Raw genomic sequence first — 26,960 nt, 5'->3', positions numbered from 1 at the left:
AGATAGGGGTTTGGTTTGGTAGTTCTTAATTATTTTTCTTTGTTATTAGGAATCTAGTCTTTCCTGAAAAATGTATTTAGGAGTCTTAGTCCTAGTTCTTAACATGCATATCAAATTTCATACCAATCATTGATAATCATATGTTATCTACTACTTGATCTGTAAACTCATGTTTGTAATAATTTTAGAATACAAAAAACTGAACTGATTATTTGGCTCTAGAAAACCAATATCATATACTAATTTTTGTTATTGAATGTTCTTGTACATTGTACTAATTAACCCTTGATTATTAGAATAAAAATCAAGCTAAAAGAGCCTAAGTTTTTTTATTAAACAGGGCTAACAAGGCATGAAATAATTATAAAGCTTGTTAAAGTATGCTTCTTGTTACTGGATTGTAAAAATAATAACCATGTGTTAATGAAACACCTCCTGTCCTGAGAGACCTGATACTGATGTAATTTCCTTTCTGGGAGGAAAGAACATCAGCTTCATTATAGGATGAAAACAACCAATGCCATCCCAACAGTGCAAAAACAATTTGCTGATTAGAAAAGTGAAAATGATCGGTTTGTCTGTACAAGTGTTTTATTATTTTACCATCTGCTCCAGTGGCTGAGAAAATTCTCTACCGCTCAAAGCTAGGCTGTGTTTGGCATCACTAAATTGAAGTTAATGCAGAGCTCCCCGCATTTTACGGGTGTAAAGGATAACTAGGCTGTGTTTGGCATCACTAAATTAAAGTTAATATAGAGCTCCCCAACCCCCCATTTTATGGGTGTAAAGGATAATATTATTGTTAAACATCCATACCCTATCCGTACAAAAGACTATGGGATAAGTAACATAAACACGCATCAACCTCAAGCTGGTTTACAACACAAAAAAGAGAGAAAACGAGAGAAAAATATTGACGAAGTACATGTAATCAAAAGAGAAAAATGTTCTATAAATGAGTAGGGAAAGTAATTGGATTGCACTATTCCCTATTCCCTATAGGGAAAATTACAATCACTGCCAGGAAGCTACATGGCACAAGGCTTCTGGTACCAAAAAAAAGAAAAATGAAAACCCAACTTCCAGTTGCGCTTTTATTTTTTTGTCTGGATCTATCAAGTTGGGCTTGCTTCTCTCTCTCTCTTAAATTATGTGCCCGTTTGGATTCACCGCTTTCCGCTGAATCTTGGGCTGCGTTTTCTAAATTTTTTTTTTTTTCAGCCGTACTATTTGACCAAGTCAACCGTGAACAGTATACTTGTATACTGTTTATAGACCCACAAATTTCACTTTTCAGCAACTTTTTCATTAAAAATTGGTCCTACGACACTATTTACACATTTAAAAATTATTTTGTTACAGTGTTTTCAGTTTCAGCAAAAATAAGCTCAATCCAAATAAAATGTTCTTATTTATATGGCTTCCACCGTTTTTCTTTCCTTCCAATATGGAAAAGAAGAGAGTTGTCCCTTCTTTTACACCCAGTAAACAAATAAACACTATGAAGGAAAACTATTCTCCTTTCCCTTTCCTTTTTCTTTTTTCCTCTCTCCTTTCCTCCCTTGGTTTTGCTAAGCATAATGTAAAAATATGAGTGGTGTCCTTTTTATTCTTTTTTTTAGGTAAATATTTGAATCCTAAATATTTTTGTTAGAAATACCAAAAAATATCATGTAAACTACAAACTTTTGCCTCTTTTCCAAATTCTAACAGAACAGAATTACACTTAGTTGCTGAGTTGGCTTTTTTGTTACTATTTGGGCCAGTTATTTTCAAAACTTTTTAAATTTGAAAAACCACGAAAATAAAAAATAACATAGTTCAAAATTGAATTAATTTTATTTTATATCAATTTTTTCAAAAGAGCAAATTTAAATACAATTTTTTAGGTGTTGTAACTTAGATTTCTTACTTAAATTTAATCACATGGTTATCTTAGCAAATAAGTAATTGAAAAATGCTAAATCTACTTCAAATTTTACTTTTAAAAAAAAACACTTAAAATTTGATTTGACAAGGAATGCTATTGATCACATTTATATTCGATAATAAATGAGTGTTTAAATTATTTCTTGTAATTGATGACATATCAATTTGTAAGACGTAAGTCAGGGTGGCAATTCGTGTTCACGTGTCAGATTCGTATCGTGTCAACTAATGAATATTCGGTTATATGGGTCAACACTAACTCGACACGTTTATCAAACGGGTCAAGATTCCTCAACCCTAACACAACCTGTTTATTAAATGGGTCAGTTGTATCAACCCATTTATCAAATTTTATCGATGCGAAACAAAAATATACAAATTTTAGTACTAAATTATGGAAAAAAAAAATTATACATAAAATTCAAAACTAACGAATAAATGCATCACAAATAATTATTTAAAATTAAAATATATTTCAATATCACAAATAATAAATCATAATATGTTAAAGAAAATAAACCACAACAACTAATAAATTTATATACCTAGGGTTTGAAGGGTATATTGGTAAAATATAATTTAATTAAACAGGTTAGACAAGTCAAATGAGTTTCATAGGTTGGACACTAACCCAACCTGTTTATTAAACGGGTCAGTCATATCAACCCTAATATGACACAAACCCATTAAGTCTCAACCCATAACTTGCTAATTTCGTGTTGAGTTGTGTCGTGTTCGCGGGTCGTGTCAAATTTTGCAACCCCTAGACGTAAGTAGTAAAATTGGTAGTATCCTTAACATCACCCTAAGTAATATGGTTGAATCTAATTGTCCTTGACAAAGATTACATTCATATATTGATTAATGCAATTATGTTGTTAAATTTTGATGATGCACAGAAAATCAGTAAACTGAATGCTTCGGGCTTCAATGATCTAATAGTTGCTTGAAAGGCCTGAAAAGAAAAACAAACGATCAAAAGAGACCGGGGCTAACCGGCCAAGAATCCTTTGATGCTTAAGTTAGTTTATCTCTTAAATTCTGAAGTTCCAACTTTTTGAGAGTTGTCTAAAACTTACCTTCATTTGATGTGAATGAGTGTTTATATAGTGTGCTCTTGAAGTGGTTACTTGTTTCGTAACTTTCCTTATATTTGAAGAGGTCAGAGGGTTCAAGGTTAACTTCCACAACTGCTATAGGAGTTAGAATATTTTTTCTATAACTGTTGTTGGAGGTTAAGTACTAAGTAGGAAGTTATAGTGATGAACCAGGATTTTACTCATGCTTTGAAATAATAACATGTAGTTCAATTTACTAGCTCATGTAGATAAATCTTTATGGAATTTTCCAAGTGTCGGGGGTCATCTAGGCGCTTGCTTCATGGATGATCCATATGCCTTTGGACGACCATTTTGCTAGGTACAACTATTCTTGTCTTCTTGGCTTGGACGACTCTCATGGACGAATTGGAGTTGGTTCAATTTTCAGTTCACCATCAGATTTAATTAGAAAACTTACGTTATATCACCAAATCAACTTGTACCTAAAATTTAGCAAATTTTAACTCTAATTTTTTTTTTTTTTTTTTGGTGTGGAATATAACACCAAATCAACTTGTACCTAGAATTTAGCAAATTTTAACTTATGTAATATATATATATATTTGTGTGTGTGGAAATATGCAATGTGGAAACACAAAAACTTTAAAATTGTGATTTAAGAGGGAGCGTGTCTAAAGAATCAAAGCTAAACTAAAAATTCCCAAACTAAAAACAACCAAAATCACTTACATTATTCTTAGGAATTTTGGCTGCCATGTTCATGTGGTTTGCCAAATACTGAAATACCCTCTAAAGTTGTAAATAGGTAACGAGTTTTAGTATGAGTTGTACAACCCAATGTTGGACCATCTTCTTTGATTTTTAAGTAGATAGTCCCTCATAGATAAAACACAAATATATTTCAATTTCCTCCAAAATAAGTGGTCGTCACAATGATAGTATGTAAATCAAATTTATATTGGATAATAAATGAGAGTTTAAATTATTTATTGTAATTGATGACATATAGTAAAATTGATAGTATCTTTAACATCACCCTAAATAATATGGTTGAATCTAATTGTCCTTGAAAAAAATTACACTCTTATATTGATTAATGCAATTATGTTGTTAAATTTAATTAGAAACTTACGTTATAACACCAAATCAACTTGTACCTCTATTATTGTTGAGGGAGATTCAGAGGTGGTTATCACAACTTTACAAAGTAAAGAGGAATCCCTTTCTTCTTTTGGTCATTTAATTTTTTCAGCAAAGCAATCTCTAGATGCCTTCCATAGTATTTCCTTTTCTCAGATTCGCAGGTCAGGGGTAGCTCATAACCTAACTAAACATGTAAGTGGTTTTCTTGTGTGGATGGAGAATGTTCCTCCATGCTTTCAGCATGTACTTCTAGTCTATTATGGCTAAGCTTTTTAATGAATTTTCATGGTCTTTCTTCTCAAAAAAAAAAAAATAAAATAAAATAAAAAATACTTATACCTAAAATTTAGCAAATTTTAACTCTAATTTTAAGTAGATAGTCCCGCATAGATCAAACACAAATATATTTCAATTTCCTCCAAAATAAGTGGTCGATCACAATGATCGTATTTAAATCAAAATAGATATTACACAAATTTTCCCAACACGTCATATGTAGAGGGAAAGCTTTTGCAAAGAGATTTTGTTTTCAGGGGTCATGGGAAATTCTAAAAAATGAGATCAAAATCAAAGGTGTAATCACATATGCTCAAAGCATGGGTAAAATGGTCCTTTTACTAAGGAAATACCAAATTCATCTCAGCCTTCCACGTGTACTAGTAACAGTAAATCTAGACCACACGAACGCTGCGTAATATTCATTGTCCCTAGGATCCTAATATAGAATAAATGATAATTGACTTGGCAAAAAAAATTGATAATTGGAATTTTGTACATTTGCCAATTGCAACGTTCACTGCTTGCTCTTCCAGAGAGGAATTGCGTGGCACTAATGGACAAGAGGTTGGTAAATTAAGTTCACCTAATAGAATTCAAATACATTTTAGAATTGACCGAAAAAACAAAAAATAATATTATTTTGTTTCAAATTAAATTCAATAGTTTTTTTTGAGAACAAAAATTAAATTCAATCAAGTTAAGTGTTTAAACTTTTTTTTTTTTTTTTGAGAAAATAGTAAGGTGTTTAAACTTTGAATTTAATTGGAGAACATAATAACATATTATACATAATATAGGTAACCTAAGTTTTGTCCAATAATTATTCCAATTATTATTTTTTCGGAAGAATATGTTCATATTCTTCGTGTTCTTCCCCATAACAAGACTGTGCATGTTCATTATTTTCTTTGTCTTTCTTGTACTTTTTTTTTTTATAACCAAATACATCAAAACTCATATCAATAACAGTTTAAACCACCGATTTGAGCCTCTCTCTCTCTCATCCAAATCAAACCCATATCAGTGGTGAACAACTAAATGAGAGAAAGATAGGAAAATCCGAAAATGAAAGAAAGCCGAGAGAGGGAGAGAGGGAGAAAGGAAAATAAAAATGAAAAGGAATGGATTTGAAAAAGAAAGAAGAATAAGAAAGATACAAACACAAGCACATACCATCAGATAGTGAGAGAGAGATGAGATTTAAAAGAAAATGAATGGAAAATGATTTTTTTTTGAAAAATGATTTTTTATTTATTTAATTGCTGACATGACATTTGAAAAATGTCAAATTAATTTTTTAAATATTATTTTAATAGCCACATCAGCATTTAACGTGCTAGCAGTGCACTCCATCTGCCACGTAGACTATTTCCATTAATAAAATGACAGTAATGACTAAAATGAGAACGATTTTTTGATTTTAGGGATCGCATCTAGGGAAAAAATCAAAATCAAAACCAGAATTTGGTCCAAAATATAGAGACCAAAAGTGTATTTACACTTTTTTTTTTTTTTTATCATTCGTTTGCTTCTCAATTTGTAGTATTTAAGTTTCTGTTTTTATCGGTAGAACATTTAAACTTTTATTTTTCAATTACAACATTGGAAACGTAATCAATTCAATAGATAGACCAACTCGCATGTGCAGCTCAGTAGCTCACTTTTTTACCAAAATGTTACATCACATGTTTAAGGTGGAACTTGTTTTTTATTGGTAGAACATGTGTTCTTTCCAATTTTCACCACAGGATGAGCAACAAACATAATAAAAAAAATGCCAACATTGTTCACTTGACAGAGCAACTGTCTGTGGACAGTTTCCAACTTTCCATTCACCAATTATGTTACTACATTACATAAAAATCAACTCCACCAAAAAATATTATAAAACAAAAATCACATTCACAAAAAATTTAGAAAGACCAACTTACAAGTTACATGTTCCTCTTCATACCACATTTATTAGGCTTGTACAAATTACAATAAATAGAGCTTCATCTATAAATACAACAAAATGTCACAATATTTTTACAAAAGTTAAGGTGTCAACTCATCATAAACCAAGATAAAATTAAATAAAATATGGACAAAATTTGGCTGCAAATTTGGCTACAGCCAATAGCTACAACTTCATTCAATATTTTTTTTATTGAATATGAATTTTGACAAAAATCTACCATCAGATTAATTTTTCTTCCTATACTTACTGGCAAAATTTTCAGAAAATATAAGATTAATAGTTATATTAACTATCAAACGTTTAAATTTCAAGTTTTTATAATTTAGAATTATGCATAAAAAATAGGTTTATGAATCAAATAGTAATAACATCTGATTGATACGAAATTTGATGTACATGTTAAGAAAATAAAAAAACATTAAATCCAATAATTAAAACTTTAAAATATGTAGTAATATTAATTATTTTTAGTGAGAGTTGTAAACACTGTCTAGAACCAAGTTTGTAACCAAATTTTGTCCATAAAATATAATATCTAAACCCACCACAACTAACAACAAGAGTATAATAAAAAGGGTATGATCAACTGAGTGCTTTTTAGGACATTTGTTAATGAACTATTTTTAAAAAAATTAATACAATTTTTATGGAAAAAAAACTAATTACTTTTTTTTTTTCTATAAAAAATTTATAAAAATATTCCCTAAACCGATATTATTGGTTAACTTTTCCATAATCAAAATTACTACTAGTCCATTTTAAGGTCTGTCTCTTTCAAAATGGTCTCGTGGGCGGTGGGCCTGCTTTGGCATGGCAGGTAAAACCAATTTAACAAGACAACTACTGCACAAAAATAGGCATTTATACACACACAGACACGGTCCAGTTGGAGTTATTAGCCACCAAACCAAACCAGCATTGACACACAGACGTGTAACGGTGATTCCGGGGAAGTTCTTATACCTAAAACAAAAAATATATCAGAAAAGTGTTCATTAAATAATTTTTTTTTTTTTTTTGAAAAACGTGTTCATTGAATAATTAAAATTAAAATACTGTAACTGTTCATAAATATGATGGGTTAACTTCTCAAAAAACCAAAACCAAAAATATATGGATTAAAATTGTCAAAATAAAAAGACACAGAAAGATCTTAAACGTAGGAATGAGAGAAAAAAATAGTAAATATGAGTGAATAACGGATATTTTAAAGTTTTTAAAATGTTGTACTTTATTTTTGATATTTCAATAATTAAAATGAGCGACTTGAATTATTGATATCTTTATTGAAAATATACAAAATTACAGTGTTAGTTGAGTAACAATGCTTTAGTGGATGGTCTAAAATAACCTTAATTTTAGTTAGAATTAAAATAAAATAAAAAGAATTAAAGAATAAAAGAGTAATTTAACTTATTTCAACATCAAATCGAAATATTTACACTTCCCAGATATTTTCACTTGTCTTGGGATATTTTCTTGCAATAAAATATCACTTGCCACATGAATTATTTATATATAATTTTGAATTAAACCTTGCATTGCATAAGCAAATATTTATATTTTCTCTTTTGCTTTATCATAAAGATAACTTTTTTTTTTGAGAATCATCATAAAGATAACCTAACTTCATTATAAATTTGAGATTTGTACATCTATTACTCTTTACCATATATAATAGCAAAAACTGAGAGAACATTAATCCTATATTGTCTCTCATTAAGCCATGTGTACATTAAAAAAAATGCCAAATATTGTTCTTGTAGGGTCACGTTCCGAAACGAACCATAATAGTTGTTGGGTCAGGACGTGAATGGGCCCATACAATATCATTTGCAGAGAGTGGGATCGAAAGGCTAAGTCGTGTTTACCCGGCGGTGGTTTTTGTTAAGGTGTTCATACATGGTTCAGGTGTATTCACCTCAGGAACCCTCTTTTTCCTAGTGGGACTGGAGACCCTCTTTTAGGTTACATATTTTTTCTTTTATACTAGCATGCGTTCAATTTCCTTCGTCCACGTATAGGGTCAACCTTTCCAAGACTGATACTTGTCCCATCTGTCCCAGACCCAAGTCGTTGGGAGTAGTTGATAAAGCTAAAGAACACGGCTCTATTAGGTGCAAAGCTCAGTCTGGGAAAGGCAGTAAGGGCAGCCTTTCCTAGATATTTCAGATTTTCTTTTAAGATTGTCCCTATACCGCTTTTGCACCTTTTCTTGGTGGAGCTTTGGACCAGCCGAGGGCTGCACCGTCCTCGGCTGCCTCTCTGGGCCCATTTGTGCTTTACACTAATGAGCTTGGACTACTACCTTATTCGGCTTGGGCCTTAAAACTTCCTGTGAACAAATGGGCCTAGCCCATACATTGTTGGGCCCCATAATAGCCCCTCAAAACCCTGCTGTCCGACCTCTTGGTTGGAAAGGGGGGTTTTGGTAATTCCGAGCCTTTATTACGGCTCATTTAATTCGACCCTTCCCTGGCGTTGGCAATTCTCCAAATGCCCAGGAAACGCTCCGATCTACGTGATATCCTTCTTGATTTAGCCCTGATACGTTCTGTCCGTTTGGCTACCCGAAGTAGGTTTTTAATGTTTTCCCTTCACGAGACCTCTCAAATTCAATGGCTACTGATGATGTGGGGGAGCGGAACAGGCGCATTCTCGCTGGCAGATTTCCTTGAAGATCTGAACACATTTAATGCCATCCTCTTCGTCCCTTATATAAAGAGGGTGGACATGAGTTGTTTCTTCCATATGTGAATCCCTTAATCCCCCAGAAAATTGAAGTCCTTAGATTCCTCCCAGAATTTACATTTACCCTCTGATTATACCTCGACTCGTAATACGTTAACCACAGTCATAGGTGATGAAGAAACCTTCTCCCTCCCAAAAATACCTTGTTCTGGCCAAGCTCGAGATGGCTCGATCGGGGCAAGGATGGCGGAGACTCAAGATTTGTCTCGCCTACCTTTCAGCCAAAATCCGAAGCAGGAACTCGTCACGTCGCACCTTCGACGTGACTGAGCCGAGGACACACAGCATCATCACCACCCGCTCTCTCATGAGCATATCTAATGTGGTATCGGTGTGCTAGGAGTCAGGACTGGGGCAGGGACTAAATGCCCCTGCTTCTTCCTCTCTTCGTTCACTGGCGCCACCCTTTACTTTTCTTTCTTCTTCTTTCCACCACCAGCTCCATCCTGGGGCTTTTCCTTCTCCCTCTTTTGCTCATTTCTCCTTCTTTTCATTTCTTCCCTCTTCTTCTCCTCCTTCTCTTGCTCATGTCCTCCATCTTCCTCATTCATCTCCTCCATCTTCCAATTCTTCTTCCTTCTCCTTCAAATTCTTTTTCCTTGTCCTTCATCTTTTTCTAAAGAAAGTTCTTCTCTCAATATGAGTAATACTGAGGCAGAGATCGGACAGACTTTGAAGATGAGTCCACAAGACCCCTGACTGTTTACTTATCTGTATTGCAGTGGTTATTGCTGCTTCGGCAGTTCACCTTTTGTAGAGGCTTGTTTAAGCCCTTCTTTGTACGTTGTAACAATTTTCCATATTAATAAAAGTTGCTATTCATTTATTTCGCATGTTCTGTTTTTATGTTTTATAAGTTTACACACGCTGCTCGGCACAATAATATAGCATTTGAATTAATGACAACTAAGGCTGAAATATTTGTTAATAAAAAGATGCCACCATAAGTTTAATAAAATTATTATTCGACATAACAATCCGACCAGTGAGGAACGAGGCTTACCTTAAAATTAGCCGAGATGGGGGCTAAGTGCTCGATAAGGTGTAAGAAGTAGTTATCCGAGGACATGTCACCCTCCCAATGAGCAGTTTCCTTAGGCTAACGATCATCAGGTCGTTTCGTCATCTCCTTAGCATACTGGCCTTAACCTTTTCCAGTATTTGAGCCGAGAAACTTCTCTATCCGAGCAGTTGATTTCCCAAAAGGCCTGAGTCCGAGGACATCGCAAAGCCTGGGTCCTGTTTAAGACTTATGCCTTTTTTTATGTACTTGGTTTCCCCATAGGCTTGAGTCCGAGGACCATGCAAGTCCTAGGTTCTGTCCAAGTCTTATGTTTTTCCCAGTACTTGGTTTCCCCATAGGCTTGAGTCCGAGGACCATGCCAGCCCTAGGTTCTGTCCAAATCTTTTTGAGTTCAGTTTCTCCCTTTCCTCAGGTATTCCACGAGGTGCCGAGCAAGAAGTTGTCCTCGGCAACGGTTATTCCTCGGCCTGGGCCATTGCCCCTGGGCCCCCATGCTGAACAGGCCTGGGCCGCGAATTCACTTGGCCCACAACTTAAAGGGTATTTATGTAGTTTTTGGTTACGTAGTACTTTTTGGGCGTCCCAATGTTCGAGGTGCACCTTCCAGAGACTCCTTTAATCTCCTGGTTGCAGGTGGCGTTGGAGATTGAGCCTAAATAGTTAGATAAATATCATGTGAAATTTGGGTAAATTTCTGTTATTTTGGTTGATAAAAGACTTGGCAAAGTTCAAAATGTAATAATTTAAAACTATATTATGACTACAAAAGGTTTTATTTATGTGGAAAGACAGTATCATATATTAATTTTTTTATTAAATTTTTTTGTACTTATTAACCCTCCCTTAGAATAAAAATCAAACCAAAAGAACCAAATTTAATTTTTTATTTTTTATTTTTAATCTTGTACAAAATAACCCAACTTAAAGTCTAGTTGGGCCTTTTTTGGGCTGGATCTATCAAGTTGGGCTTGCTTCTCTTTTATTTATTTATTTGTTTTTATTTATAATAATTCTTATGCTTCTCAATTTGGTGTATATAAAAGTTTCTGTTTTTATGGGTAAAACATTTGAACTTTTAATTTTATTTTGTTTTTTCAATTCTGGGATGAAACAGCAAAAGCCATCCAAGTCCAACATTGGAAACATAGTCATTAGATGGACCAACTCGCATGTGCAGCGGTAGCTCACTTTACCAAAATGTTACGTTACATTTGTTAAGGTGGTACTGGTCACTTTCCAATTTTCACCACAGGATGAGCAAACGTCAACTCTCGTACGTAAGACAGTTTTCACTTTTTACAATTATGTTACTACATTACCCAAAAAAAAAAAAAAAAACCCAACTTCCACCAAAAAAATCTAAAACAAAAATCACATTCACAACAAAATTTTTATAACATGAGGTGTCGGCTGACTAAGCTCACCATAAATCAAAATAAAATAAAATAATAAAATATCCGAATGCACCACAACTAAAAACAATAATAGTATTATGAAAAATTGGTCATAGTCTTATTCAGTATATTTTTATTAGAGGTGAATTTTGACAAATTCATTATTGGATTATATATCTTTTCATACTTACAAAATTTCTAAAAAAGTTAAAAATCAATAGTTATGTCATTAATTGATTGTTTAAATTACAAATTTTTATAGTTTAAAATTATGCATAAAATATAAATTTATAAATCATGTAATAAATAATATTCGATTGATATAAAATTTGACATAACTATTAATAATATAAAGAACATGCACTTTAAGTATTCAATGGTTAGATTTTCAAAATATATAATAATATTTATTTTATTAAGTAAGATTGTAGTATTAGATTATAATTAATTTTGTAGTTAAACTTTATCTTTATGAAAAATAATCCGATTAACGAATGCCTTATAGTCCTTGTTAATGGACAATTTTTAAAAAGTTTTAATACAACTTTTAGGAAAAATACAAAGGTTGTAAAAAAAAAAAAATCAATTACGCTAAAATTTTTTCTAAAATTTTTCTAACATCCATTAACTTTTCTCCTTAAAATATTGGAGAAATGAACTTTTGTCGTCTCTTAATCACTTCAACTCTTATCCCAGTCTCTTGTCCTAGTCGAGGTCTGTCTCTTAAAAAATGTCTCTTTAAGACGACTACTGCACAAAAATAGGCATTTATACACACACAGACATGTAACGGTTTTTCCGGGAAAGTTCTTATAACTAAAAGATAAATATATCAGCAAATGAGGAAAGTGTTCATTAAATAATTTTTTATTTTTTTGAAAAACGTGTTCTTTAAATAATTAAAATTATAATAACTGTTCATAAATTTGATGGGTTTGCTTCTCAAAAAACCCAAAATAAAAAGAGAAGAAGATTAAAATTGTCAAAATTAAAAGATACAAAAAGATCTTAAACGTCATAATGAGATTTGAAACAAATAGTAATTATGAGAGAACGACAGATATTTTAATGCTGTACTTTATTTTAATATTTCAATAATTGAAATTAGAAATTCTACTGACGAATATTTCTATTGAAAAAAACAAAAAACAAAAAATTTATTAGTTGAGTGCTTTTGAAATATTGTTCTTCTATTCATGTGGACTTGATTCATCATCGCACACTTTTGGTACGATGATCACTCCACAAGTATAAATGTTTGTGAAATGTGGGGAGGTAAGGGCTGAGATTCAATTCTCTAGGAGTGAGTTTCACGCACATATACACTTAGATTAGATTAGATTAGAGTAAAATTTATATCTTATATAAAAGAAAAAGAAAAAGTGGACTTGGTTCTCAAAAAATCAAAAAAGAAAAAAGACTTAGATATAGTTTTTTTTAAGAGATAATTTTAATTTATGACATTTGCTTATCATAATTGATCTTTATCATTATGCCAAAACATTAGCTAATTTTTTGTATAGGCAGTGATCAAACTTGAAATTTGTTATGCGACGACAAAAAACTTTACCAGTTAAATTAAATAGAACCCACCAATTGATATTTGAATATATTTTGATTCATACAATGTGCACTAAACTCTAATGGATGTCTAAAATAACCTTAAGTTTTAGTTGAGATTTTAAAAAGAAAAAAATTAAAGGGTAAAAGAGTAATTTAACTTATCTCATAATCAACATAAATATTTACATTTCTCAATTGTATTTCATTAAAAATTTAATATATTTAAAAAAAAATCACAACTTAAAAAAAAAAAAAATTTCAACAAGATACTTGCCTTGAGATATTTTCTTGCAATAAAATATCACTTGCCACATGAATTATTATTTATGTAGTATGATTTTGAACTAATCCTTGCATTGCTTTAGCACATATTCTACTATATACTAGTTTTATAATAAAATTTATAATACTTCTAGTATTTTTTTTTCATTTATTTTGCTATTAAATTGATATGAATCATATTTATTATCACATTTAATACATATTTTACTTTTTATTTATTATAATTATGAGACATAATTAATGCCATATTAGTTTGTAGGCTTTATAGTAAGTTTTTAATTTTTTTTCCACCTATTTTTAAATTAAAAAAAAAACAATTTTCCATTTTTATTGTATTATTATTATTAATAAGAGCAGAGATATGTTAGTATTCATGAATGCATCTTCATCATCATCATCTTCAATCTCTCTCTCTCTCTCATCGAGGTAGATAAACACAGGTAAGCTTAGGTGCAAAGAATTTCATCACAACACTCTTACGCAACACCCTCACCCCTACGATCTAACCCCACGTCACCCTCTTCTTCGACGGCCCTGATTTTCTTCTTCCTCATCTCTCTGTAACTCCTCTCTCTCTCTCTCTCTCTCTCTCTCTCTACAAGTTCTTGTTTCTCATTTCTGGTTTTGTTTATGGGTTCATGTTTGTAGATCCAGATTTGGGTTCGTGTTTGTTTGTACTATAATGTTTCATAACACTTACATATTAATTGACCATATAGATCTATTTATTACTCTCTGTTTGGTTTGGCTCAAATTCCAATGATGATTGTTTTCTAAGAATACAAACGCTCTTTTTGATAATATATGCTGTCTTCTTGTTTGTTTAAGGCTGTTGGTTGTAGTAAACTGTGTCAAACATGATCAAAGGTTGTCGTTTTTTTTTTTTTTTTTTTTTTTTTTTTTTTTTTTTTTTGTTTTCTAATTTTGGATCTTATTTTTCTTGCATTTGCAGAACTTTATGTGGGATTATAAATGGTGTTAGTTTGATACAGTATTGCTCAGGCGGTAGAGAGGAAATCAGAGTCCCTGGATTTGGTGTGAGGAGGTAAGTTCTTTTTTTTTTTTTTTTGGTTGCATTTCTGGTTTTATTTCTGGGTTCATGTTTGGAGGAGTGATAGTCTATGTAAAGGCTTTATTGTAGTCAGTAATGTTGATAGTAACAGAGACTATGACTTCGGATAGAATAAAATGGGGGGAAAAGAATACATATGGTCAATCTTGACTAATTTGTTGAGGAGCCATAGTTGAACTAAGGCATTCTTGTTGTTATTGCTGTTGTTGGTATTTTGTTGTATGGTATACATGTCCCAGGCCTTGGTTTCTGCTTTGTAGCATGTAGTAGATGGTACAAGCAAATTTATTAGAGGATATTTTTGGGGTTTATTTTTGTTAGAGTTTTCTCGAGAAGTGCTGAATATTGTGTTATAGAATGAAGTATAGATGTTTTCTTTTATGTGAAATTGTGAATATATTATCAGATCCAAAGCTAATTCATGCACTATCGAAATTTGATTAATGGTTGAGATTTGATTTGTCCCTGTTAGTCTTTTGCACTATTGAAATGTGGCTTATGATGTATTTATCGAAACTTATTTCCAAGTACTTCTTTAATACTTACCGGGACTATATTGTTGTTCACTTGCACCCTGTGGTTTGGGAACTCTGCTATTATGAAAATCCTTTGTGGTTTATATTTATTGTTTTCGATGTTACAACTAATGAGCATTGTCATTTGAGCTTCTGGAAATTGCATTCTTATTATAAAGATATTGTTTGGTTTGGTTGCTTCATATCTTGACAACTATAGAACTTCTTTAATGTTGTGTATGCTTTGCTAACTGGTGCTTTCTGTGACAGGTTTTATGAAATCTTGTCAGATGTGGTCAGCAACTAAGAAGGCAAAAAATGGTTTCACTGGTTCAAGTTTCCTAGCTCACCAAGATAGCACTCTCAAGGAACCGGTAGATGTCTCTTCTTCATCATCGTCATCTTCAGATGATGAATCTCTTGAGACAGAGGGTGAAGATGAACAAAATAAGCAGCTGGTGCTTTATGACCCTCGGGCTAATGGTACAGGTGCAATTGAACCTGTTCCTGACCCTATTCAGTGCCGGCCTCTGCCAATCTCAAAATATTCGTCTCCAAATTCATCTTCCAGAGTTTTGCCATCTGTAGGGGCTTTCACTGTCCAGTGTGCAAATTGTTTTAAATGGAGGCTCATCCCAACAAAGGAAAAGTATGAAGAAATACGTGAACATATCCTGGAACAGCCTTTTTTTTGTGAAACAGCTCGTGAGTGGCGACCTGATATATCATGTGATGATCCAGCAGACATTTCTCAAGATGGCAGCAGGCTTTGGGCAATCGATAAGCCTAACATTGCGCAGCCCCCTCCTGGGTGGCAACGGCTGCTACGGATCAGAGGCGAAGGAAGCACCAAGTTTGCAGACGTGTATGTGTTCCTATTTTATTACTTTTGTTATAGAGGACTCTTAAATGTAGCAATTTAATTGTTTGCACTATTTCAGCTCTTTTTTACTTATCTTTTGATTGGAATTATATTAGTAGGACACAACCTAGAAACTTTAATGTATTAAAATTGGATTATACATTTTTATCTTTAAAGAAGCTGGAGGATAGACAAACCCTTCAACGTTTCTGTTTGTTAATGATTCTTAGATATGTAGTGTTTAAAATTTTTACCAGTTAGAGGGCTATGTGCTTCATATTTGGGGGTAAATGTAGAATCTGGATCTCAGAGTTGGAATACATATTCACCGTGACTGGTTTTACTATAGTCTTTTGTTGATTTCATGATTTGGTGTTTAGTCAGGTGATGTTTACTGAACAAGAAGTCTTCTGATTGCTTCCATTGGTTGATTCATGACACTATGACAGTGTATCATTTTTTTTTTTGTAGTAGCCTTATACTTCCATTTTCTGAGTGTCTAAGGGATCTTTGGGTCCCTTAATACTCTAATTTTTTTGGCAGAAAATGGTTTTTACATTTTCCAGTGTTTGGTGTGGTAGAAAATTCTGGTTGACAAAAAACTTGTGACCTGGTTTACAAAAAACAATGGGTTTTGGGTGGAAAATGTTTTGCACTCTTACATCTGGAGTGCACTCTTTCCTTTTTGAATATTTTTGTTGAGGAGCAATTGAGCATAACATATCATGTTTGTATTTCCCTTCTTTTCCTATACTTTATGCTCCATCCAAACTGTCTTCCAACTTGAGTTGGAAGTCTTCTAAAGTTTATATTTTTGTTGATTTTGTTTAGTAATTTTTGAGGTAGTTTGTGTGGAGGGATGGATTTTGTGGGCAATAAATTGCATTGGAAGTTTTTGTATATGAATTAATTTTCTTGCTCTGTAATTGTAAATTGCATTGGAAGGTTTAAGTGTATCTAAATTTGGCATATTCATTGAAACCCGATGAAAACTGCCTCAGCTCAACTAGCATAGTCTACCATTTGGTTTGGTACATATGTGTATCTATGTTGAACATTGTTATTTGATGATCATTAGGTGGTTTAACATGTTGCACAATTTTGGATGGTTGATTTTTTATTGATTATTTTATAAATGTATATTTAAAAAATGACAAAACTTAGGTACAGTATCTTAGGTGCTGTTCCTTAGATTCCCCTTTTAAGATTCAGCTATGTGGTTACTTAACTAAAAAATACTCTTTCATTCTATGAGAAAAAATCCACATGGTAGAATCTTAAAAGGGAATCCTAAGGAATAGCATCTAAGTACCGTATCTAAGTCTTGCTTTTAAAAAATTAGTATGCATTTGGATTAGCTTTTTTCCATTAGCTTATTTGTTTATGCTAAACTTTTTAAAACCTCACTTTTCTGAGTACAATTATACTTCAGCCAATTTTTTTTTTATAAATAAGCAAATACACTCTTTAGTAAAAAGAATCCAAGTGTACTTAACTTCTATGTTTATTTTTTTAGTTGTTCCACATAATATTCATGCTGTGAATGAAAGTTTTTATTCACATGACTATTTGGAATTACTAGAAATATTAAAGTTTTTCCGTTCGAGCTAAACAACAAAATGTGTTTTCTAGCTCATTTTCAAGGTTGCAACCAAACATAAGAAAACCAGTTAGTTTTCCCAAAAAGGTTTTTAACTTGATACCTGCTGCTGTTGTATTGTGTTTGATATATGAGATTTAGCAGTTTTCCTTATTATAGCTTCGAGTTTTTCTTTCAAAGTATATGTTTTCCCTCTATTTTTGATTTCCAAAGTCTTTAGGAAAAAATTAGAGGTCAAGCCTTGGTGCAATAGCTAGTGCCATCCACCAAAGCGACAGGTAACAAGTTCGAGTCCAGAAATTAGCCTCCTCAAAAAATAACTTGAAGTAAAGTTGCCCACCAATCTCCTCTCCCGGACTTTGCAAAAGTGGGAGTTTTGTGCACAGGGTAGAACCTTTTGCCAATCATCAACTTTGTGCTAATTTTCTGTCCAATATTTGCAGATATTATGTAGCACCTTCAGGCAAGAGACTACGCTCAATGGTGGAGGTCCAAAAGTATGGTGTTGCCCTGTACTCCAATATTTCCCTGTTGCATCACCTTTGTAAATAATTGCGTAACCTGAATAACTTAATAACTTGTGGGTGTTCAAAGGTTCACAAGTATAATGTATTTCCTATTTGAACAACAACCTTTTGTGGGGCTCCTGCTTTTGCAGGTACTTTCTAGAACATCCAGAGCATATGACTGATGGGGTAACTCTCTCACAATTCTCATTTCAAATTCCAAGGCCTTTGCAGGAAAATTATGTGAGAAAGCGCCCTACACGTCGAGCTGCCTTATGTGATGGCACTAGACCCCTTGAACCTGATGAAGGTATGCAGAACAAACTACCTACTTCTCAAAAACAAACTGAAAAGCGACTTTTTTAATTACCTCTGAATTTTGTTCGAGGAGAGAGAGTTTCACCTAATTTAAGCTATGGCATAATGCCATCAAACCTGGTGGTATCTCTATAAGACTTGAGGGATTTTTATGCCACACACCTGTTTTGTTCATGAATCACCATTTACTCATTAATGTAATTTATCCTCAAAATCATATTCTAAGGGGTTTTTCTTGGTTGTATTTAGTCCATACATCCTTATTTATGTAGTTAGTCTGTATATACTTATTTATATGTTCGTTCTGTGGGTTCAGTTAAGGCTCCCAAATTACATTTGCATTACCATTCCTCCTTTGCCATTAATTCTGTACCATAACACTGAAAATTGATACCTATGGTTTGGGGGTCTCCTGCATATCAATTAACTTTGCTGCAGTGTACAATCATCAGATTAAACTGCAAACCTGATGTCTGATTTGAATTTCATATAGAATATTCCAATTGAACAGGGGTTTGCTGTTTGATTTGAATTACAATATTGAATATCCTGATTGAAAAGTGCTTTGCTATGAAATGTGTATCTTTTTTCCCTTTTGATAACATCTAAAGTGGTGCTGGCTGAATTTAAAGGAAAAACCTTCAGTGTCTCTACTTGCTTGACTTGGTTCATCACCACAACTTTTCCTGTCTCTATTCTTCCATCTTCATGGGATAAAAAATGAAACTTTAAAGAACTAGATTTTCAAACTGTTAGAATAGGATAATTGGCAAAATGAGGTGTCTTAGAGTGTAAAACCTTTGACCATTGTCTGTTATCTTAGTTATGGAATATTTTGTTGCATTTAATAACAATGTCCCTTTTGTTTTATGCAGTGAGTCCCCTGTCTTGGGCAGGCCCAGATGACAGAGACTTGCAGCTTAATAGGTCAGCAATGCCTTCTTCTTACCTTGAGGCACCTGTTTTTGATCCTGTTCATCGACCCGCAAAGAAGCGAGCAAGAACTCCTACAAAGGAGATGTACAGTAGTAAGCCAAATTAAAATTATCATAGGGGTTAAGGTTGATGGGTGGAATTATGATCATGGGTTGGTCGAGATAGCGTTTTGGTTTTGTTTCTCCTGTGACTGCTCGTATCTTGTCTTATGTTGCCCCACATTACTAGATTATGTTTCCAGAGGAAAAAGGGGAAGTTTTGTTGAGAAAGAATGTGAAATAGAACAGGTCAGCTTGGGGTTTAAGGGTTAGTGTTGTAGGCTTGGCATCTGGCCTTTGTGAAGAACCCGTATAAAAGAAAATATATAGTTTATATTGGATCCGTCAACTGATTTCACAATTATGTACATGCATGACTTCTTAACTCCGCCTATCTTGGTGGTTCTAGTGAGTTTGGAATGTTTTATTATTTGTTCTCTCTCTCTCTCTCTCTCTCCATACACACACAAAGGTCATATATCTTGGAGATTATATTGTCCCATGCATTGATAGATATGGATATATGGTCTGAATTCTATGGTCTGAATGTAGCCTTTGTCAAAACTTAAGTGGTGGTACAATTGTACCTTAAGGAATTTTTGCCAAGTTATTGCCTTACGGAGGATAATCATTAATCAGTCACTAATCCTCATAAGGCAAGTACTCGATGGACAGATTATATTCAAACTGTAAACACAACACTGACAACTCAACAAATACAGAGCTGCAAATAGCAAACCTGACCGAACAAGATTCAAACATAAAGTCATGTTCCGATTTTTAACTGATAAATGAAAAGACAATTGCTGTTAAAAAAAGGCATCATTTTGATCAACAAAGTTTTTAGGCTTACATATATTTTTCTATCATATTTAAGAACCCCTAATGGATTCAAAGTTCATATGAATGAAACATTCTTGTTCGGAGTTTATTTAAGACCATAAATTTTGTCATAATTCTAATGTGGCAAATTGTGAGTTGCTACCTATTAGGGTTGTGACAAAGGTAGTGACAAAAGTTGCGGTACAAAGCTGTCCACTGAATTTTTTGTTCTTAAATTCCGGCTGATGAAATTTTCACTGTTAAGGAGACCATTTTGGAGGACAGTTTTTACCTAAATCAATTCAAAAGAATCTCTTCCATCCCATTAAAATGACTGTCTACGTGTAGTTTAATAACATGATCCATTCAGTCATTTAAACAAATTACATGACTACCAAGTCAGTCTACTTAGTCAAGTGATTAAAAGCTCACATAGATGATTTAAATCGTCATGTAATGGGTCTGAGCAAGTTTCTAGTTTGAGGGGAAATTCGGTAAGTGGCCATTAATGAAGAGAAAATGGCTTAACTTCAAGTAGTCCTCGCCCAGAGCAGATTTTGCACATACTGAAAGACTAAGTTACAATTACTTCGCATGCAACAAAGTTGCTCTGTAAACAGACTTCATTTCTATATTCTAGTTTGATTTCTTGCCGACGGTCTTGGATCATGCTGTAAAAATCATGGCCAATATTCCATTGAAGAAAAGAATCATTTTCACTGTTATCTGTGGTGGGTATGTACATATAAGCTACACTCAGTTCCCATTTCATGCACCTTGCCACTACCTTCAGCTGAAAATAAGGACTCAGCAGCAAGATGCTAATATCTCTAGGAATGAACTACACATCACAGACTACTATGGAACAGAGAGAAGGATCAGAAGCTCCAGTAATAACAGCACCCTTGCTTCTAACATCCAGCAGATGGTCCAAAGCTTTCTCTGTAATAACCTCACCAGGGATCATAACTGGTATCCCTGGTGGATATGGACATACAAGCTCCCCACAAACTTTCCCGAGGCTCTCTCTTATGCTCACTTTCTTTTTACTTGCAAAAAAGGCGTCTCTAGGAGTCATGCTCATGCTGATATCTGCAAAGAGTGTATAACCACTATGCTTCACCCTCCCTTTATTTCCATGAATTGGTGCAGAAGTTGCTACTAGATGCTCTATTCCTAATATAAGTCTCTGAATATGGTCTCTACTAGTTCCAAGATTAATTGCAAAAGTAATTGATTGGGTCCCTAGAAGTTCACAGATGATCCCATGATCTCTACATAAGATCTCATCTGCTTCATAACCAGACAAACCCAGCTGCGAAAAACCAATAGTAAGTCGCAAAGGATCAATGACTGGAAAGTTAGAAAAGCTTGCAAAGTCAAGCACTGAAATGCCTGGTATTTGTTGGATCAAGTATTTTGCTTCAAAGGCCAATTCCATGGCTTTGTTGAATATAGTGTCTGGGTTTTCACTTAATTGAGCTCTAGCGGCATCTAATGATGCTAAAAGCAAATAACTAGGGCTAGTGCTTTGAAGAGCTTGGAGACACCTACAGATTCTTTCCCTATCTACAATATTCCCTGATATGTGTAGCATTGATGACTGTGTAAGAGAGCATAGAACTTTGTGAGTGGACTGTACAGCCAGATCAGCTCCTTGCTTGAGGGCCGAATTAGGAAGCTGCGGATGGAATCCTAGATGTGCCCCATGAGCCTCATCCACAATCACAGGAATTCCATGAGAATGACACAACTGGCAAATCTTGGTCAAGTTGCTGCATATACCATGATAAGTAGGGGAAGTGACAAAAACTGCAGCTGCTTTTTGGCCTTCCATCTCCAATTCCTTGATTGCTTGCTCTACCTGTAAAAACAGTCATCTTGATTCATATGTGCATATAGTTTGGTAACAAAAAGGCTGTTAAGCTGTTAAACTGTTAAAATGAGAGAGAGAGAGAGAGGGTCACTACAAGGAGGTTGTGTGTTCTTTAAAATTATCTGGACCATTTTAACAATCTTGCATTAGAATACCAATTTCTTGTCAGCAATAAGCTGCCTTTACAGGTCAAGATGTAACACACACAAGAAATGCTATAAACATGAACATAATTGTTCTGAACTTGCCTGTGATGAAGTCACACCGCCAGCAATGTCCCAATCAAAATCATACTGGGGTATGATATACTTAGGTTGTGCACCAGATAACACCATGGCAGATATAGCTGATATATGGGAATTACGAGGAAGAATTAGAAATTCTCCAGGAGAACAAGTAGCCATTATTGCTGCTTGAATTCCACAAGTGGTACCTCCAACAAGAAACCATGTCTCTGATGATCCGAATAATTTGGCTGCTAGTCTTTGTGCATCTAAAATTGGCCCCTCTGGAGAAAAGAGGTTGTCAAGCTCTGGAAGCTCAGGTAAATCATGATGAAATGGTCTTGAACCAATCAGCTGAGTTAATGAAGATGGAGCAGCACGTCCTCTGTTATGCCCAGGGAAGTGAAAACTAGCAACATTTTGTTCAGCTGAAGCTTTCAATGCACTGACCAAAGGAGGTGGGCTTTCTTGCTTGGCTACTGGAGGGTGGGAAATCAGAAGACTATCCTTTGTGACTGAATTGTTGTATGCTATAAAAGTGCCCTTGTACTGCTTATTTCCTGACTTTGAGAAGCTTCCTTGCTGCACGACATTAATTATGATACCTAACTGTAAGTGGGGAAGCAGCTTCTACAAAAACTATTAGATTACAAAATATTCTTTTGTTAAGGTTGTTTTGGAGGAGAAGGGGGGGGAGGGGGCAGCATTGCTTGGAGGCTTTTTTTTTTTTTAAAAAAAAAATTTTTAAGTAGAGAATTGCTTGGAGACATGAGTGGCTTCTGAAACAAACTGCAACACATGGGATGGGCTTAGTCATTAAAAAAAAAAGCATCCTGATTGAAAAATCCTCTGAATCGAAGTCTAACAAAGATACGAGAACCATCATTCCTAAGTTTTCTTCCCTTTTTACTTATAAAAAAAAAAGAATTTCTTCCCTTTTAAAAAGAAGAATTGAATTGTAAGATTATTCTAATCATTTCTATTAATTTTCTTCCCCCCTTTTCCCTTCTTGGAAACACTTTAATAATTGATTATTAATCAGGAACTTCTAAGTTGTTCAACATAAAACGTTGGTTTTGCCAAAACTAGATCAAGCCACAGTGTTTCAAAAATTAAAATATAACCCAGATTTGTATGCTTAACAAAAAAAGTCTTCTCATAATCCCAAAAATTTGGCCTGAAACTTATCCTTTTTCACAATTATTATTTTTTATAATAAAAACTATCATAGTAAGTTGGACCTTCAATTAGTTAAATATAAATTTTTTGGTGATGACATTCTCATTGATTTACATCCTCTAAGTTAACAATTCTATTCTCTAAGTTTGAGGTTGATTCTAATTGGTCTCATAACTACGAAAATTTGCAATTTACACCCTTGAGTATTACAACCATATCAATGTGTCCCTTCTGTCATAACATCCATTAGAATCTTGCCATTAACTCATACAAAAATAACATTGCTTTGAACAGAAAATAGAAAATTCATCGTTTTTAGGCAGGTTAATGGCAAAAATTTGATGGACCATAACAGAAGAGACACATTGACATAGTTGTAACAGTCAAGGAATTGCAAGTTCTGAAAGTTGAGGGACTGATTTAAAAACAACCTCAAGCTTAGAGAGTGTAAACTGTAAAGTGCATTATAGCCAAAATTTAATGCCCAAAGAAAGGGATATCAATCAAAACTTATGGTCTAAAGTTATTCAGGACATCTTTGATTGTACCATGAACAGTAAAGGACCCATTTTCATTTTACATGTGCTGAAGGTACAAATCCATCATCTTGAATAAACACTTGACCCTTCAAAAAATTTGGAGCCATTAATATAAAAAATGTGGTGTAGAAATAATATATGGTTGCAATCCTCTTGAATGCTCCCACCCACATTGAGGATCTGTCCCTAAGCATTGCAAAAGAGAAGGAAAATAACATCCAATGTAGGCCTAAATCCTTCACATTACGCATATGCGTTAATAACAACCACTTAAATGTTATCCTCGTGTTGTTAGAATAATGGTTAAATTATTAAAATTCACCACTTTCCTCTCTCCTTCCTATCCAATAAATCTAGGGACACAAATTTTTTTACAATTTCTTTTCACAGCTATTGAGTTTTTTTCTTCTTCTTTTTTAAGAGAATTTCATAACTGTTGAGTTGGCATATTATGATTGATGTTAATAAAACTTGTGTAAACTCATGTGAAAGTGATGTTACTCAAATCACAACTTGCCACCACAATAGTTGTAAAAAAGATTGTGAATTTTTTGTTTGCTTTTCCTGGCATTACTCTGTCCTATCAACTTATCTTAATTTATCATGATATCAATGCAGGTGGTCCTAATTTCAAACCATATCTCCACTTTAGCCTTAAGAAGTTAAAATTTTTCACATGTTGAGGTGGTGGTCGATTATCACAAAAAAAGACATTAAAGCAAACACAAACAAGACAATAAAGAGAAGAACAGAACTGCATATCAGTTTCAGAACATTAAATTCAGAAAACAAAAGAAAGTGAAGATTTAAAATGACATTAAACGATAAACACACGAAGTTTTCATCTGGATGACCTTTTCATTATCATTACTTTCATGAAGAAAAGAAAACACGTTTCACTTTAAAAATCTACTTTTCCTCCATTTTCTCAGCAACCAAATAAATATAAGTCATTACAGTGAAAGTTGAAAGTAAAAGTAACGAACCCACCTGAGAATGACAAAGTCTTGGTCTTCTGAAGAAACCCAAATGAAAACTCTGCACCAAAGACCAAAAACAAAGACTGATGTAAACAAAGTCTCAATATTGACTGTAAATACACAGAGAGAGAGAGAGAGAGAGTGAGAACTCACAAAGTCCAATGAGGTTGAGGAGGAAGAAAGCATTATATGATATGTAATGGTCAGTGACTCAGTATTGGTGTGTGTTAGAGAGAGAGAGCGAGAGAGAGAGAGAGAGGGAATTATCTGAGAAGAATTGGGTCTGTATTATTGTTATCTTATTATTACCACTGCACTTAAAAAAAGCCATACGGTGCGTTTATCCCTGAAATTGTCAGAATTACAATAGAAATGAGAATTTAAACTTTGGAATTTGGATATCTTGGTTTGAGACACCAAAACGTGTTAATTGTGTTATGAAGACTTTTAGCATGAAAATATTTGTTTTACTTTGAAGTTTGAAGTTTGAAGGTAAATTGTATTTTCTCAAATATGAGTTTGTTCGATTCTAAGGGACTGAATCCAACTAACCACAAATTCAAGTGACCAAAATCAAACAAATCCTATTATATTTAAATAAAACAAAATCTAATTTACCAAAAATTTTAGGATTAAAATATTTTTTTAAAAAAAATTCAAGATCAAATCTAAACTTTTTAATTTTGAAGGACCAAAATTTCAATTTATATCAAATTTCAAGGATAAAAAAAGCAATTTATCCAAGTTTTAAAAATAGTTCAATCTTATCTTGTCTCTACTTGTTGTCGAAAGTAATTGTTAAAATCAAAACAAATTGTGTTTTCTTTGAACTGCTTTGGTCTGGTATAACTGTATAAGTAAGGATCAAGGTCAATTATATGTCGAATTACTCAACTTATGAAGCAATTTCACATAAATTGTTCTAATTTTAAAACGAAAGTGGGGAAAAAAATAATACTAATATTTTATAGTTTTTTAAACTTCGAGGATTAAGTTGACTTGTCTTGTTTAAACTTCAATTATATACATAGGTTAGAAATTCAATCATTCCTCTCTCTCTCACTCTCTGGTTCAAACTTCAAACTTCCCTTATATTCTTAATCGGGTTAGAATAGAGGGTTCATTGAGAGTGAAGTTTTGGTCCAAAATTTTCAAAACTCAATTTGCATAGTCTTTTGACTCTTCTTCCATATATTCTCTATTCCAAATTGAAATTTGAATATTGACCATTCAACTCTAATGGAATTCATGAATCTTTTTAAGTGCCTCATCCACTCTTGTGGAAATGGTAGAACGCCAGAATTATTAATCAAAGCTAGTTGAAGTTGGCCAAAATTAATCAAGTGAGTTTATTATCTAGGGGAAAAAGAAAAAGATCAGTTTCCTCCATTGGACACCATTTTCAGAGATAACAAATTTTAATTTAGCAAAATAATTTTCTACTATTCTTTTTTATCATGAAACCAACCATACGAAATAGGAAGACAAATTTATGGCAAAAGAAAAACGGAAAGCATTGGGTTATTATCAATTTCTTATAATTAAGTTATGATAAAAGAATTGGTTTTTTTAGCCTGTTTGGATGGAGAGAATACAGTGCAATTTTCGGCCAACTCTACTTTACTTTCCCTTCCTCTCCCTCAATTCAAAGTCCAAATTAACCATTCCCCGGCTTGTCCAAGTCTCTTTGCTTGTGTAAGTAACCACTGATCCTTCACATAAATTAGTTGTGTTTAGGACCAAAACCATGGACCACTATTTTGAATGCCCCATAGACTAATGGTACGATGAATAGAACTTGGAATTTCCATGAACAAGTGAAAATGAATTGTCAAATTTATTATAATATGAAAGAAAAATTACGTCTTACTTTTATTTATTTATTTTTTTAAAATTTGTAGCATAAAACTAATATAAAATCTTATTATTACACACTCTTATTTTTGTGTGTATAGTGAAGTGTGTAATAAGGAGCATGTAATTCTAAGATCATACCACATATATTTTTCACAACTATCTTATATGGCGGGTTGTAATTAGCTATTTGTTATTTTCACATGCTACCACTTTTTTTTTTTTATATATATTGTGGGGCCCGGCCCAAAAA

At 33.3% G+C, this 26,960-nt stretch overlaps 2 protein-coding genes across 4 annotated transcripts; one reads left to right on the top strand and one right to left on the bottom strand.

Moving 5' to 3' along the window:
- Window positions 1-13,722: 13,722 nt before the first annotated feature.
- Window positions 13,723-19,663, top strand: LOC126705630 (methyl-CpG-binding domain-containing protein 2). 2 transcript variants are annotated; one of them, XM_050404734.1, is made up of 6 exons: window positions 13,723-13,826; window positions 14,339-14,431; window positions 15,244-15,838; window positions 17,879-17,932; window positions 18,094-18,251; window positions 19,135-19,663. In XM_050404734.1, exons 3-6 carry the CDS (start codon window positions 15,249-15,251, stop codon window positions 19,299-19,301), a joined length of 969 nt encoding a protein of 322 aa, XP_050260691.1. In that variant the 5' UTR covers window positions 13,723-13,826; window positions 14,339-14,431; window positions 15,244-15,248; the 3' UTR covers window positions 19,302-19,663. The 2 variants fall into 2 exon arrangements, with proteins under 2 accessions (XP_050260691.1, XP_050260690.1); XM_050404733.1 differs by having other exon boundaries at window positions 13,753-13,946.
- A 723-nt stretch (window positions 19,664-20,386) lies between these two features.
- LOC126706395 (uncharacterized) lies at window positions 20,387-25,205 on the bottom strand. Of its 2 annotated transcripts, XM_050405811.1 has the most exons (5): window positions 25,007-25,205; window positions 24,864-24,911; window positions 22,365-22,737; window positions 22,176-22,277; window positions 20,387-21,915 (listed from the first exon to the last, which is right to left on the bottom strand). In XM_050405811.1, the coding sequence occupies exons 1-5, from the start codon at window positions 25,037-25,039 to the stop codon at window positions 20,897-20,899; spliced, it is 1,575 nt and encodes a 524-aa protein (XP_050261768.1). In that variant the 5' UTR covers window positions 25,040-25,205; the 3' UTR covers window positions 20,387-20,896. The 2 variants fall into 2 exon arrangements, with proteins under 2 accessions (XP_050261768.1, XP_050261767.1); XM_050405810.1 differs by having other exon boundaries at window positions 22,176-22,737; window positions 25,007-25,204.
- Window positions 25,206-26,960: the final 1,755 nt, after the last annotated feature.

This window comes from Quercus robur, chromosome 11, assembly GCF_932294415.1.
Source record: "Quercus robur chromosome 11, dhQueRobu3.1, whole genome shotgun sequence".
NCBI lineage: Eukaryota > Viridiplantae > Streptophyta > Magnoliopsida > Fagales > Fagaceae > Quercus > Quercus robur.
This window is presented reverse-complemented; position numbering and strand designations above follow the sequence as displayed.

What these genes read in the sequence shown, in the direction of transcription:
- LOC126705630 (XM_050404734.1), top strand. Translation starts at nt 15,249, where the DNA reads ATGAAATCTTGTCAGATGTGGTCAGCAACTAAGAAGGCAAAAAATGGT. An exon ending in AGCACCAAGTTTGCAGACGT is followed by an intron (nt 15,839 to 17,878) that starts GTATGTGTTCCT and finishes CAATATTTGCAG; the next exon opens with ATATTATGTAGCACCTTCAG. An exon ending in ACCCCTTGAACCTGATGAAG is followed by an intron (nt 18,252 to 19,134) that starts GTATGCAGAACA and finishes TGTTTTATGCAG; the next exon opens with TGAGTCCCCTGTCTTGGGCA.
- LOC126706395 (XM_050405810.1), bottom strand. Translation starts at nt 25,039, where the DNA reads ATGCTTTCTTCCTCCTCAACCTCATTGGACTTT. An exon ending in CCTCAACCTCATTGGACTTT is followed by an intron (nt 24,912 to 25,006) that starts GTGAGTTCTCAC and finishes TCTTTGGTGCAG; the next exon opens with AGTTTTCATTTGGGTTTCTT. An exon ending in CAAGACTTTGTCATTCTCAG is followed by an intron (nt 22,738 to 24,863) that starts GTGGGTTCGTTA and finishes AATGTCGTGCAG; the next exon opens with CAAGGAAGCTTCTCAAAGTC.